Source organism: Hyperolius riggenbachi, chromosome 5 (assembly GCF_040937935.1).
Source record: "Hyperolius riggenbachi isolate aHypRig1 chromosome 5, aHypRig1.pri, whole genome shotgun sequence".
In the NCBI taxonomy this organism is placed as follows: domain Eukaryota; kingdom Metazoa; phylum Chordata; class Amphibia; order Anura; family Hyperoliidae; genus Hyperolius; species Hyperolius riggenbachi.
In genome coordinates this window covers 329961137-329977301 of record NC_090650.1, presented here as the reverse complement: position 1 = coordinate 329977301, position 16165 = coordinate 329961137, and the positions used below count along the sequence as shown (strand labels likewise).

Genomic DNA, 16165 nt, shown 5'->3' with positions numbered 1-16165 from the left:
GCTTTATTACGGACGGCAAGTGACAAGGGCGTGCTTTAAAGGGAGGGTTCACGGTCCGTAAAAAAAAAAAAAATGCTAATCCACTTACCTGGGGCTTCCTCCAGTCCGTGGCAGGCAGGACGTGCCCTCGGCGCCGCTCCGCAGGCTCCCGGTCTCCTCCGGTGGCGCACCCGACCTGACCAGGCCGGCTGCCAGGTCGGGCTCTTCTGCGCTCCAAAATGCGCCTCACGCGGGCGAGCTGACTTCATCGGACGTCCTCCGAGCTGTACTGCGCAGAAGAGCCCAACCTGGCAGCCGGCCTGGCCAGGTCGGGTGCGCCACCGGAGGAGACCGGGAGCCTGCGGAGCGGCGCCGAGGGCACGTCCTGCCTGCCACGGGCTGGAGGAAGCCCCAGGCAAGTGGATTAGCATTTTTATTTTTACGGACTGTGAACCCTCCCTTTAAAGTGCTGCAATGGTTGTAATCCATTTACAAGACTTTCATTTTTCTGCTTTTGAACATTAAAGGTGTCCATACATCAGGCGACTTGGCTCCCGATTGACCATCCGATTTGATTATTATTGAATCGGATGAAAATCAAAGCTGTTAATTGCATGCCCAATTGACGATGCAACCAATTTTGGGCTGAAATTGGTTGCATGAAGCAGGCAGCCATGCTGCAAGATGTAGGGCCGACTAGCTTGATTGAGTGCACGGCGGTAACGGGCGAGCGATATCAGGATGAATGTGATGAATCCTCCTGCACTGTTTTCCCAGTGTATAAAATGTACATGAAAGGGAGAGAGAAGAAAGAGCCTCTGTGGTGCAATACCTTTAAGCTCATCCTGACTTGACAAAGACACACTGGCGTGTCGAAACACGTCGTTATTATAACCCGGCACACGGAGCTTGCCTGGACTCCAGACCTACCACCGACCCTTGTTGATGTCCCCTGCTGGCCACGGTCGACATCCGAGGAGTGGAACATTGAGCATGTGAGATATGCTTGCAAGTTTATGCGATCTTGTACGTGCATTTCTTTTGCAATTTGCAAACTGAATTAAAGGTATTGCACCAAAGAGGTGCAATCCTATGTCTCCTTTTTCTGATACAGACACTTGTCAAATCCCACCAATGAGAAAGAGGCTCTGGATGCTACCTTTCCTCCTTTCATTGTCGGACCCTGGCTTGGAGAACTGATTCACTTTGGACATAATATCCTTTAGTCCTGGTTGTTACACACAGTGCGCATATATTTGTCTGTTATAAAATGTACATATGTGTGTTAATGCATAACCTGACCTGTGTTGCGGTTCCCATCCGACCAAATCTGCCGCTTCTCCATTAGCCCTATACACGCCGGCGGCGCATGTGACATCACATGCGCCTTGCTGGCAGTGTGTATGCAGCTAATGCTAGTGGTAGATTCCCAAGATGGATGGGCACTGCGTCACAGGAAGGTAATGTATAATCACACATGTATATTTATGGACTAGGGAACAGCTGCGCACTTGGCCAATTCCAGAGAAACTTCAAGCTGAAATTGATCGAGAATCAGCCTGCGGTGTGTGGGCAGCTGCCCATCATCGCCTGATGTATGGCCACCTTTACAGTGGAGTTTTTCACCTAATGCAATAAGAATTTCCAATCAGATGAAGTGGAACCTTGGAACACTTATCTTAAAGATCAAATCTTCCAGGGGGAGGGATGGACTGCTGTTCATACAGTAACGACAACTCATACAGTTCTTCCTGATGAATGACTTGGCACTGTGCCTTTTTACACCAGCTCTGACGTCAGAGAGCTAAGAAGGCAGGCCTTAGCTGGAATAGGGTGAGGCTCCTGTCTATATGATCAGTCTTCTGATAGAGTAATGTGTCAGAATGTTGTAATCTAGTCTGGTACACTGGGGTTGGGTGCTGGACAGAGCTGATCAGTAAAGTGGGCTCTTCATACATGTTCCTGTGTCAGCAGCAGTATCATGGGCGTAACAATCACCCCTGTGACCTCTGCCAACACAGGGGGGCCTGGAGGCTTAGTAGGCCCCCCTCCTCCCTCTCCCCAACCGTAATTGCAGCCAATTAGCAAAAATACCTCCCTGTTTGCTAACAAAAATTGTCTCAGTCACCTCCTCCCGCAATGCAGAGTAGCAACAGCATGTGTAATTTTTTTTTCCTGCCTCCAGATGCTTCTTCACAGCAGAGCTCTCTCTCCTGCCATTCGCCGGCTCCCAATCATGTGACCCGCATGGGGTTTAAGGACCAAGGGGAACCCTATTAAGTCGTCCCTGAGCAGTATGTCTTTAAAGCTGTGGTTGCCTGACTTTCACATGCATGAGGCTGCTTGTGGCTTGTCCAGCTGTATTGTATCACATGTAGGTACTTAAGCCCCTCTACACGGGGAGATGTTGAGGAGATGTTGTGGCGATCCGGCGGCTCGATTAGCTGCCGGATCGCGTCCCCGCTCGCTGCGCGTGCGCCACATTCGATTCCCCGCCGGCACCGCTGATCTTCCGCTCGATTCCCTGCCATTGTCCCCTCGCGGGGAGCGAGCAGGGAATCAGCGGAAGCAATATCCGCCCTGTCGGATCTTATGCGGCTCGATTGATAAGGAGCATCGCGGCCGCATCTACGCGTGTAGATGCGGCTTTATACTTTTTTATTTCAAGTCTCCTTGAACAGATATAGCCAGCAAGCTTATGGTGAACTGGAACTTCTTGGAGTGTGTAAGTTCCACCCCATAGAGACACATTAATCCATGCTATGCACTGATGAGGATCAACCAACCCAAACCAGTCTGTACGCATTATTATGGCTCTGTACTATTAAAGTGGACCTGAACTCTCGCACAGGACAGAGGGAATACATAGAGAAATGCACCCTGTATGTATTTAAAGAGTTTAGAGTTTAGGCTGTCTAATTCCCCCTCATCTGTGACTAATCTCAAGTTGTAATTTGATCCCCCCCCCCCCCCGTGTCACATGACTGCCTAAAGCAGATAAGCCCATTTGAAAGCACAGGCTGTAAACAATATGTCTTCTTCCATGAATTAGTAGAAACTGTGCAGATTTTTTTTTTTGGGGGGGGGGGGGGGGGGGGGATTTGTATGAGCTGTAACAAATGTATTTTTTTGTTTAAAGGTTATTATGCTGTTTATCTTTTAGAGCAGAGAGTAGGCCTGAGTTCAGGTCCACTTGAACAAGCTGACACATCATTGCATTTCAGCGGTTCTGGGGGTGTGGTTAGCTTACAGGGACAACAAAGGATGATTTGCATATTCAGCAGTGATGCATCATGGGAGACATCATATGCTCACTCCAATCTCAATAATCGCAAATACCTTCTGTTCGAAGAAGGCAAACTTTTGTTTTGAACAGATATAAGGGTGGGCAATCGGTCTCAGAGGCGCTCACTTCTGCATTTAGACCCATTGAGTTATACTCCTGTTTGCCTGATGAAGCAGGACCACACCTGTGAAACGCGTTGCACTAAGTGGAGTTACATAACTTTTTTGCATGGATGTATTGTGACTCAATTGAGTTCTATATTTTCGAGTGAGGTAAGTCCACCTGAACATCCCCCTCTTTTAGACGGTTTTTAAACGTTTTTATTCTACTCTGACGCCTCTGTACACCAAGCCTTGCTGAAATCTTGATTGATTCCACCCTCGGTGGAGGGGTGCTACCCCGTTCCCTATCTACAGAGAGTGACATCTTAAAAACCTGAGTGGGGTCAGGTTCTAATACTCCCCACCTGCACTTGAAGTGGTTGCCTATGGGTAACCCATGTTTGTGAGTATATCTAAATATTTTGCTTTAAACCACAACCAACTTAACAATACTACACCATATTGGGCTCTGGATTTCTCTTTGTTCTTCCAAGCTCTGCAATCTTGCTGATATTGCTGCTCCCTTCATGGCTGTATGTTGTTCCTTTGTGAGGCTTCCTTGTGGCACAGCTGGTGGTAATCTTTGTAACTGTTATCTTCAGAACAATGAATGGTGTAGTATTCCCTGGAGTTCCCAGCAGACATGTTTACACAAGGAAGTGATGCTGGAGGGAAGCTTGTAATTGGTGGAAATCATCCCTAGGTTCTGACTGAAAACCTGTTCTTAATTAATGTATTTAAAGAGACACTGAAGCGAAAAAAAAAGTATGATTTGTATGTGTAGTATAGCTAAAAAATAAAACATTAGGTGCAGAGACATAAGTCGAATATTGTTTCCAGTACAGAAAGAGTTAAACTCCAGTTATCTATGTAAAAAATCCATTAAGCTCCACGACTTTCAAAGTCGCAGAGAGCTCTGTCTTCTGAAGTTGATCTCCACTGTCAGTCACAGTATTTTCTTTTTCTCTCCAGAGGACAGGTCAATAGTTCACTAGCCTGCTCTGTAAAATCATTTAGAATGCTGAGTAATGTGTAAACTGCAAATAGAGAGTGATGCAATATTATAAACAAAACTATATAACTGAAAATAAAAACATGAGAATATTTTCTTTGCTACTAATCTTTTAGTAATTATCCGTACTACACAACCAATTAATTATATCATACATTTTTTTAGTGTTTCTAAGCTAAAGCCTGAGCTTTCTGCCCTTCCAGTAACTCTACATTTAATTTATCACAGTTATTTCCTTTAGCTTTTGAGTTAAACCTGAGCTCTGCCTATAGCTGGAGATGCATGTCGTAGGGTTGTCAGACAGGCAGCTATGATCCATCTTCCCTCAGGAGGTCCGCTAGCAGGCAGTGCAGGGAATAGGGATGCTTAGCTGAGTGTAGCTCCCAGCATGCACGTGGAGCTTATGCTGGGCATAGACGGCTCGTTTGTGCGCTGGGATCGAGCCGCTGGCTCGATGCCGGCGCGTCCCCGCGTGGATTAAGCCCTGCTCGTCCCCGCGGGCACTTCCTTATCTGCGCTTCGTTTCTTCCATTGTCTGCCCGCACGGATCGAGCGCGGTATTGATCCGGCGTGGTAATCGGACAAGTCGGATATTATCAATCGAGCCATCAGCGGCTCGATTGATAATAAAAAAACGAGCCGTGTATGCCCACCATTACATTGGTCTGCTGTGCAGTCAGTCGGCATATTGCAAGGAAGAGGGGTGATGGAGACACAAAGGGCTAATGCATCAAATGTCTGTAGCCTCCGCAGTATTTCCCTGTAGATTATTCAGTATATTTTCGCTAGTCAATTCACAGTAAAAAATACATTATTGCCATAATTGTCAATAAAACAAAACTGCAAATAAACCTTACCTGTGTCTTGTACAACCCCCATAATTAACGTAATCTTCTAACTAAGAACTACAGTTATAACTCCTCCCCTCTTATCTAAAACACTTGTATTCTTATCTGTTCCCATTGGAGATGTTTCCCATGCTCCCTGTTGGTGTAAATTGTTGTTAAAAAACAACAAAACGCCTTCCTCTCATTTTTTTTTTAGTTTTGCAGATTGTATTGCAGCACTAAACTAATCAGTTTGACTTGAGCTATAGTAAGCTGTGTAAACACTGCAGAAAAGCTACTGTTGTAATGGGGGGGGGGGGGGGGGGGGAGAAGTCAATGCAGAGAATTTCCTCTACTTTGTTTGCACAAGTATCTTAATCTCAAGACCATGTGATAATTTGTCCTGCATACTGACATTATCAGGTTAGCTTTGGTGAAGTGTAAATATTCCTTTTTATTACAGTTCCTATTGAAGTTATTTTTAAAGTTTATATTACGCAGTGCTGTACAATACTTACGGAAGGCATTACATCATTAAAGGGAACCTGAGCAGTGGCCTTAATTTATAAATTTGGACTCACCTGGGGCTTCCTCCAGCCCCTCATAGCCTGCGAGGTCCGCCAGCATCCTCCTGCTCCCTTCCGTGGTCCCACTGGCGGCTCCGGTAATCCAGTTACTTTGGCTGAAGTTGCGCCCCCCCCAGTCAGTTTTTTGTACAGGACGCTTAAGGTGGCGGGGGTGGGCACGCACGACTTCAGCCGGAGCCGCCAGCGGGACCACAGAAGGGGAGCAAGAGGATGCTGGGGGACCTCGCGGGCTACGTGGGGCTGGAGGAAGCCCAGGCAAGTTCAGATTTTCAATTTAGGCCACTGCTCCGGGTCCATTTTTAAATACTTTCCGACCGCGTCAAGCTGACTGGCGTGGCCACGGCAGCAGCCCCAGGACCACTTAACGCCGACCAGCTTAAGGTCCCGTCGGCCGGTTTTACAGGAAATCGCACACTGAGGCGCACGCATCCCTGCTTGGATGGCGGACCTCCTATCACTTGCTTGTCCTGGAGCCTCACAAGCAAGTGATATGAGGGGTGGACAACTGTAGAGTGTTGGAGTAGGGTAGCGAGCGTATTGGGGAGTATTTTAGGATGAGATCTGAGATGTACGAAGAGGAGGTATGCCGGATGGATTGGTGTCAGGCAGAGCAATTTACATTTAATTCTTAGGGAGGCAGGGAGCCACTTTATTATTCCGGTCCCTGCTTGTTTATTTTGGTCACTTATTGAGAGGTATCATTTTGAAGAGACTTTTGTCCCAAAGGTATATTTATGATATACTGTCTATGGCAATTACAGCTTGCTTTAGATTTTCCAGCTTATCATAGAGAAAACACACCCACTGCATGTGTGTCTAGGGAAAGGGTTAAGCATGCAGTGGAAACTTTAACACACCTATAATTATAACACCTGACTGATTCACATATTGACCTAACACTGTGACTGCCCTGCATCAGATGACTTTCTTAGTATTTTACGCATTCAATCAATATTCATAAGCCAGATAAAATGGGAATGTGCATACATTGTAGGTTTTTTTATGGGTGTATCATGGATGATCTTTTATTGCATTAGAGAGGAAATCATGTGATGCAAATGATTATACAAGTCAGATGTTGAGAAAATAACTGTAGTAACACTCGTCATACAGGATGTGGAGTGGCACAGGGATTATTTAGTGATGCAGTGTCTGTTGCTCATGTCTGCCTTGCGTGTATTAAATATGCATGTTCTGGGTTATTCTTGTCCTTACCTTCTCTGCGGGTTTGGACGTCCTGCATACCTGATAATTTCTCTCTAATCTTTTTAAGGTCCTCATTTAACGTTTGATCGTTTCCTATTACTATCAGGAAGTATGCACAGTTTTAGCCACGTCTTAAGCTTGCCCTCTAGTGGTAGATTGATGGAAGTGTGATTAAAAAAAAGTGCTTTTAGAAATGGTCTTGTTCATAATGAAATACGAATATTTTATAGCACTTTTGAGAGCTGCAGTTTTAGCAAGTGTTATAAAGTGGATCCGAGATAAACTTTTACTCATTGCATAATTGTGTTCCTTTCATATAGTTTATAGGGCATTCCTCAAGCCAAATACTTTTTTTTGTTGTTGTTGTTTTAATACCCTTAATTCCCTATAAAGTAAACAAGCCTTGCCCACAGCTCCTTTTGTGCCTTGGCACTGTAACAAGGGCTTATGGGAGCTTAGTCTGGGTAGGAGGAGGAGGTTACTAGCCATTGATTTCAGAGGCAGAGGGGAGGGAGGAGGAGAGGGGACTGAATTTACACACAGGCAAGCTGATAGCATCTCCAGCCCTCAGCCTGTGACAATGTGACAAACAGAACATGGCTGCCCTCATTGTATCACAGGAATAAATAATCATAAACTTTTGAAGATGTTTGCAGCTAGATTTGCTGTGTAAACTATCTAAACTTAAGATAAGATGGATTAAAAAAAAAATAATATATATATATATATATATATATATATATATATATATATATATATATATATATATATATATATATATATATGTGTGTGTGTGTATATATATATATATATATATATATATATATATATATATATATGTATATATATGTGTATATATGTATGTATATATATATATATATATATATATATATATATATATATATATATATATATATATATATATATATATATATATATATATATATATATATATATATATATGTGTATATATGTATGTATATATATATATATATATATATATATATATATATATATATATATATATATATATAATGTGTATATATATATGTATATAATGTGTATATATATATGTATATATGTGTATATATATATATGTATATATGTGTATATATATATGTATATATGTGTATATATATATGTATATATGTGTATATATATATATATATATATATATATATATATATATATATGTGTATATGTCTGTATACATACAAGTTACTTGTTATAGTTAGCCACCCTGCGGCATATGAGAGTCTTGCCTAAGGACTCAGTACTGGTTAGGTACTGGTTTCGTCAATGAAATAAAACCTTCAGTGGCCAAGGTGTAATGGCTTAGGGCTCGTTCAAAGCGCTGGCGTTGCATTGTTTTCCTATGAGAGTGTTTATGTGAGCATTTCGATTTCTTTGAAATCGCAAAAGCTCTACATGCACCATTTTCTGAGCGCTTTGGCCCAATGGAAGGTATAGGGAAATTGCAAAGCGCTTGAAAAAGTGATTTGTATAGCGATTTCTTGAGCGCTTTTATGAATAAACTAGTAGACCCAAGCCCGTTTAAAATCGGGCTCTAGGTCTTTTTCCGGCCGCCGCCACCAGTGCACATGCGCGCTTGCCTTGCACGCAACCGCTGAGCCCGCACCCGCCCACCTCGCTTGCCCGCCCACCTCGCTCGCCCGCCTCGCTCCCTGGTCCCATCCAGCTGTCCGTTACTGCGCACATGCGCAGTAACAAAAAACCTGGGACACGGGGACAGCTGCTGGACGCAGCGACAGTTAGGGTTTTATTATAGAGGATACATTATATTCATTTTTAGGTCAAAGAGTCAGGAAGTGAAAATAACCACTCAGTAAAAGCGCTTACAAAAGCCCTTTTCTAAGCGCAAAGCACAGGGAAAAGCGCTTTTAAAAAAGCACAATAAACTGCTCAGCAATGGCGCTGGCGATTTATAATGGGAACATTGCCTTCCTGCTGGGAATCGGTCAATTGATGGAATGCACCACCGATATCACATACTGCATAAAAAAGAGGCTGCTTCAGCCAGACTTGCAGTCGATGAGTTAGTGCTTTATTGCATCCATTACAAAGGAATGCTTCACAGAACAGAAAAAGCTAATGCCCTTAACAAAGACACTATCGTAGTAGTTGCACTTGCTGTCTGCACATTCATAAAACTAATTGTTAAATTACTAGATAACAAGGACGTTATTTCATTAAGGCCCTGTTCACAGTGGTCAGTTGTGTTACAAAATAATTCTGCATGTTAACTCACTGCCCATACAATTCTATGGGCCTGTTCACAGTAACAGATTGGGTTTTTCTAACTCGCTGCATGCAGACTTTGTATTAAAGTCTTTGGTCAGTCTCCATTGCAGTTCAGTCATTATAGCGCGTTCGTTATACAACTGACCACTGTGAACCCAGCCTGAAGCATTTTGTCAAGTTATTTTCCATTAACCTTGGGACATCTCTGAGGCCTTATCTAAAATGTGACATTACAGTCTTAATCTTCAACAATATGGTCATTGGACGGCTGGGTAGGGGTCAATGGAGTATGCAGCTTGTGTTATGTTTCCATTTAGCCAAGGACAGGACAACAGCCAACAGTTGACGGAGTCTGTTTTTGCTGTGATACAGATATACAAGTGAAACTCAAATTAGAATATCGTGCAAAAGTCCATTTATTTCAGTAATTCAACATAAAATGTGAAACTTATATATGAAATGAGAACCCTTTTGCAGCTGTTTTGGATTAATTAGCTGATTAGAGTCTGACATTTTGATCCTAGAATATTGAACACTCACAATATTCTAATGGGTCTGAGATTTAGGTATTGAGGTTTCTTAAGCTGTAAGATATCATCCAAATTACAACAAATAAAGGCTTGAAATATATCACTTTGCATGTAATGAGCCTATTTCATATATTAGTTTCACCTTTTAAAGTGTACCTGAGATGGCGCCATAGGGAAAATGTATACATACCTGGGGCTTCCTCCAGCCCTCATTGGCCTGATCAATCCCTCTTAACAATTCTATGTAAGTGTTGTAGCTTCTTATAAACAGACAATTCTATAATCGGGTACTCTCTGTAGTTATCTTGTTTGACCTTTTTCATTTCATGGCTTAGTTGAACAGTGTGAGATCCTTGGGTTATAAAGAACCTCCAGGCTCATTTATGATGCCACAAGGAACCCCAAAAAACACCCCTGATGAAGGCAATGACAAAATACAACTTAAATTTCATAAGACTATAAAACAAGTGTTTAGCAGTTCATCACTTTTCGCTGTGTATATAAAAAAGGATAACGCTCCTTTTCAAGAAAGTGGGCGGAGCCACACATGACAGAAATAATTTTTTACATTGTGTGTAGGAAATGGTTAATTCTTAGCATCATTATTTTGGTTTCTTGTGTTACAGGCTGGCACTCAGACCTTCAATCGAGCAATGCTTTTCAACGTTGGGTTTAAAGAAGCCATGAAGGATCGGAAGTGGGACTGTGTCGTTTTCCATGATGTAGATCACATTCCTGAAAATGACAGAAATTATTACGGCTGTGGAGAAATGCCACGTCATTTCGCAACAAAACTTGACAAGTATATGTACATGTAAGTTAGCCAACTCTCAGCACGGTTAATGGCAGGAAGTAGTCTTTCTCAAAACATTGTTGCATCGCAAGTAATTCATTTCAACATGTCATTGTTTTGACTTGAAGTTTGATATGAAAGTTCTTGCTGTAGACAATAGCTCTTATTATTTAAAGGACTTACAAGGCAAAAAAATAAATGTAGTTTTACTTACCTGGGGCTTCTTCCAGCCCCTAGAGGTCATTTGGGTCCCTCGTCACTGTGGCGGTGTAAAATTTAAAGCTATAGGGTTGCTATACACCAGCCGTTCTGGATGCTAGCCTGGCTATAGGGCATAAAGAGATAACTTGCATATTCAGTAGTGGTGCATGTGGGTAACCACAAATGTTTACTTATAGTTGAATTATTGCAAGTTTCCTTCTGTTTTAAGAAGGCAAATCACACCAATGTCCTCTCTGGGGTACAGTTGGCATCCTCTAAGAATTGCTAACCTATGGGGGGCTTTTGTCTGCGTCTTCTGTGCATTTTCCCGCTAGTGCGAGAACGTGCCCATGTCACCAGTAGTGTACTGCACCAGTGCAATATACTCCCGATGTCGTGGGCGCTTATGCAAAGAAGGGTCGGCGATCCTTAGAGGCTACCAGTGGGACCCCGGAAAGGATCGGAGCTGCAGCGAGGAACCCGAATGACCTCTAGGGGCTGGAGGAAACCCTGGGTAAGTAAAACCACTTTTTTGGCCTTGAGTCCTTTAAGATAGTCAAAGTGTAATGCCCATTTTATTAAAACACTATTACCTTTCCAATTCAAGTTCTGAAGCCATTTGGGACTTACCGGACATATAAAATGATCCAATTCCCTTTATATTGCGACCTCCTCTGAGGGACAAATAAGTGGCATATTCTGAATAGCGCTTCAGAAGATTTCAGCACTAAGTAAATACATTGTGAAAATCATGGGAAGTCTCTTTTGTTGTGGATGAAGAAGCTCCATGTTCTCATTTCCCTGCTTTTGGTATTAGCTTAGTAAATTGAAAATAAACTTTAAGCATCCCCCAACCAAATCTGTAGGATTTCCTTACAGGGCTTATATGGAGAACATACATCTGAGATGCCAAATGTGTGTCTTTACACTTGGACTGATCCTGTACAAACACTTCCTGTATCCAGTTCCTCTCAGCAGCAGTGTCTACTGATCTGTTGGTTATTACTTTCTACAGTGGCAATACAGAAGTTACAGAAATTCAGTTCAGTTTGATGATTTTTTTTCCGATATAGATGATCTGCAGTTCATTTAATTTTTTTCCTTAATAAAAGTGGAATTACAGTTTAAAGTGGCCCTCTGTAGTGGGTCAATCCTTTCCTATCCTAGCTGAATATTTTCCTTGCCCATAAATGCAGGGGAATCTTGCTTATCAACACCTTGGGTTTCTATGTGGAATGATATGTTCTACACCTAATAGATGAGAATAATGCAAGCCTAGGTTTTTACACTGAGTGCAAAATTGGACCATTTTCTGCTAAGGGCACAAATTGACATGTTGACTGATTTACATTATCTATAGGAGCCATTCAGACATGTCCATTATGAACTTTTCTGTTCCAGTAGGTGGAACACGTCCCGATGCCTCCCAACTTTTCTGGATTCCGCACAGAACATGGACATGTCATGCATTGCATAGTATCTGTGACCTGTATTTTATAATAGATACCATGATTATATGGATGGACACAGTTGGTCTTATGTTGGAATCGTTGTGTCCACCCTCTGAATCCGGTGTTGTGTGAACCTAGCCTAAGTATTTGTCCCTATTTCAGTCTTGTAGATTTACAAAATCCAAAGAAAATGTTCATCTGAACTACGATGTAATATTGTTTAGAAATGAAGACTTACACGGGATGTGCCACCGTGGTCACCAGACCTTACTCTTCTTTATGTCTAATCTTCATAAATGTCTTCATTGATATGCTAGTCAGTGTAAAGTCATACAAATGTAGAATAGCATATTGCTATTATTATTTAGCATTTATATAGCACGCGACATCTGCTATAGTGCTCTCCTTATAACACCTCTTTCTATACTGCTACCTCATAGTGATCCCCTGTGCTGTGTGCAATTTTATATCTATGTGACCATATATAGTAGTCGTTGTGCTCTGTCCCGTACCTCCATAAAGTGACTACTGTGTCCCTGTATAGTGGCATTCATTGTTGTTTTTCTGGTAGTGTAGTGTGTCCCCCTTAAATAGATTTTCCTGGTGCACTTGTGGTCCCCACCTTCCATATAGATTTCCCTGGTAGTCTTCTATTCCTCCTATATAGTCTTCCCTGGTGGTCTAGTGGTCCCCCTTATATACTTTTCCCTGGTGGTCTAGTGCCATCCGTCCCCTTTTGCATACAGTTACCTGGTCGTCTAGTGGTCCCCCTTCCCCTATTTAAAATTCCCTGGTTAACCAGTGCAAACCCCTTTATATACAGTTCCCGTGGAGGCTAGTGGTGCCCTCCCCTATACAGACCTCCCCAGTGGTCCCCCCGTTGTAAACTTGCCTAGTAGTCTAATAATTGCCCACCCTTATACAGGTTTTCCTGGTGGTCTAGGACACTCTCCCTTTCTCTTCTAGACTTCTCTGGTAGTCTTGTGGTCCCTTTCTCTTGTACAGATTTTCCTGGTGGTCAAGTGACTCCCCTCCTACTCCCTGCCCTTTCCATTTGCAGGGATCAGAGACAGGAAGCATGGTCGGTACGTATGACTTGCCTTTCCCTGTTTTGGCAGTGGTTGGCTCTCCCATGCCAACACTTCATCCGTCCCTTGACTTCTACATGTGTCTAGTCTTGGCAGTGCATCATCAAGCCAGGGCCCAGTACTTTTAGCAGTATGAGCCTGGCTGCAATCTCAAATGGAGAGCTGCTATCGTTGTTGGAACAAGACAAGTGAGATGCTAACTACATTGGTGATCATATCGATCGCATGATAAGGAGCCAATAAGCATGGCTTCTGACCAGTGCTGGGTGATGTCAGCTGTCACGCCAGCCTCAAGTGCTTATGTTTACAGTGGGTGCGCACAGAGGCAGATGCATAAATCCTTCCAAGTTTAAACAATCCTAAACAGGACATAGGATTTACGTTGGGCAGTCCCCAGTGGGTTTAAGATTTTAATCTCTTGTGATTGATGATAGTTGTTTTTTTTTTATTATTATAGCTCCCATAGTGTCCTCTACAATAAAATCTACTTCTAGTAAACTTCAAGGGACCTGGTCAATCAGTTTACTAAATCAGTAGTTTACTATATCAAAATTCATCAATACAGATGCATGGCTGGGACCTGGGGACAGTAAGTAGCAATCCTGTCAGAATTACCTGGGAGTTCCCCAACAGCTATGTCTTCCTAATCATTCATTGTATAGAAAAATGATTCCAGTCACATTTTGATACCAGTTTCTTTTGTTTCCTTGTGAGCTTTCAGTTTCATGTGTATGGTAAGGCTTGCTACATTTTATAATACAATTTATATCCTAGCCTGGGTAGCTGATATACCTAGATACGTGAAGAGAGTTTTGATGGTTTATCCATAAAAGCATCTTCAGGCTGTCCTATGACTAGACTTACTGATGTGGGAATACAAATCTTGTTGTTGTTTCAGTCTCCCGTACAATGAGTTCTTCGGAGGAGTAAGTGGCTTAACCGTAGAGCAGTTCAGGAAGATCAATGGATTTCCCAATGCATTCTGGGGATGGGGAGGTGAAGATGATGACTTGTGGAACAGGTAAGTTGTCAAGCAAAGCTTGGCATCTTGAATATTTCTGGTCTCAGGGTTTTATCATGTAGGGAACATGTAAACATTTTATTTACTGATGAGAAAATATGTCTGTTGGGTATTAAAAAGACCTAAATTTCAAAATTGCATTTTACATGAATCAGTAAGGTAAAAATCAGTATTTTATCAGAGTAAAATTGCCCTTGTTTCTTACTATATACCGAATATACTCAGCCATAAGTTGAGAAATTTAGGATTGACTCACAGTATAAAAGTATAGAGGTTGCCTTATCTGCGAGTCAGTGTTAACTTTTTCCACTTGTAGCCAGGATGGGAGTGGAGGGGACGCCTCCCTTTCTCCCCCCTCCTTGCCAGTGGGGTAACTACATTTTATTACTGGGGAGGGGGGGAAATGGACAGTGACAGTACACGCACTTTTTAGGTTGTGCTGCGGGGTGGGGTTAACACGGGAAGAGGGGGATGGTGAGAGGCTGCCATTCTAGGTTGGGTCAGAGAACTTCGGCACTGTGAGGGGGGGGGGGGGTTTACACTGGGGATGGGGTCAGAAAAGCTGACAACAGGCACAGCAGGGAGGGGGGGGGGGGATTACATGGGGAGGCACAGCAGCACCCCTTTAGGTGATGCTGGTTGGGAGAGGGGATCAAGGCAGGAGAGGGTTAATGGCTGCATTTGGGGGCCTGGGGGAGTTATTGCCTGCACTTGGAGACTAGGAAGGATTAATAGCTGCAATATCTTACGAAGTGCAGCCATTATCCGATCCTGGTCCTCAAGTGCAGCAATTAACTTTGCTGGATAACTTATATTTGAGTCAGTAAGAGATTCTAGCTTATGACGGTCAAATATTGGGGTCTACTTATACCTGAGGTCGATTTGTATCTGAGTACGGTATGTAAAATATTCTTACCATATTTATACTTCCTGTGAAGTTGCTATTAACTGGGAGAAGAAGATGGGCTTGGTAGAAGTATGAGCTTTATTTGCTTTTTATCATTAGACACAGAGAGGCTGCATGTGCTGTCCAATTGGAGGGAGAAGAAAAGCCGGAGGGTCCTTACTGCAAAACAGTTAATTTGGGCACGGGATTTCAGTTGATAGTTTTGGTCCCGCCATAAGCTGCTGTATAAATTTAGGTGGGGTGGCGCTAGTTTGGGCGTGGGCTAGTTAGCGGCTATTTTGCGAACGGTAAAAGTAGATAGAAAATCGGCAAACCTACTGATATTTTACTAACGCCAAAAGAAGATTGTAGAATATGGGTAAATGTACTTTTATTCTACTAATGGTAAAAGAAGATAGTAGAATATCAGAAAATTTACAGATGTTCTACTAATTAGTAAATCCGTGTCCATTTTCACTTGCGACTTTTTTAAATGTATGCCTCCACAGCGCCTACAGACAAAACTATGGGCCCAACAATTTGACTAGATTGATAATTTGTTTACTGAGTTTTGTTGGCTGATGTTAGACCAACAGCCAGAATGACTGTTTTGGCCTAGTCGGGCTCTTTCACACGTCGTGGTACTCTCCCCGCCACAGTGGACATTCGTCTCCCCGAGACAGGCTGCAGCGCAACGCAGTGTGACATAAGTGGTTCGGGCGGCGCATAGGCTGCAGTGCATTACTGTGTGGTGTGCCCAGTACGGCATGGTGCACAATTCTGTGGCAGTCAATCGCGAATCTTTAAAGATGTTCACGGTAGCCGTGCGGTGCCCATGTGCAGATCAGATGAAATGACGTGACATACTTCCTGCACGGCAGTAAGCACATCACTGAGTGGTGGGCGGGTATGTGTAGCTTTCGCTGTTGGCGACG

General features: G+C 42.9%; 1 protein-coding gene across 1 annotated transcript in view; it reads left to right on the top strand.

Annotated features, from left to right (window-relative positions):
* The window catches only part of B4GALT6 (beta-1,4-galactosyltransferase 6), a 167276-nt gene that overhangs the window by 145607 nt on the left and 5504 nt on the right, over window positions 1–16165 (top strand). The window contains exons 6-7 of the mRNA XM_068237309.1: window positions 10417–10604; window positions 14222–14344. Coding sequence (XP_068093410.1) covers window positions 10417–10604; window positions 14222–14344 — 311 coding nt within the window. The remainder of the gene's footprint in view (window positions 1–10416; window positions 10605–14221; window positions 14345–16165) is intronic.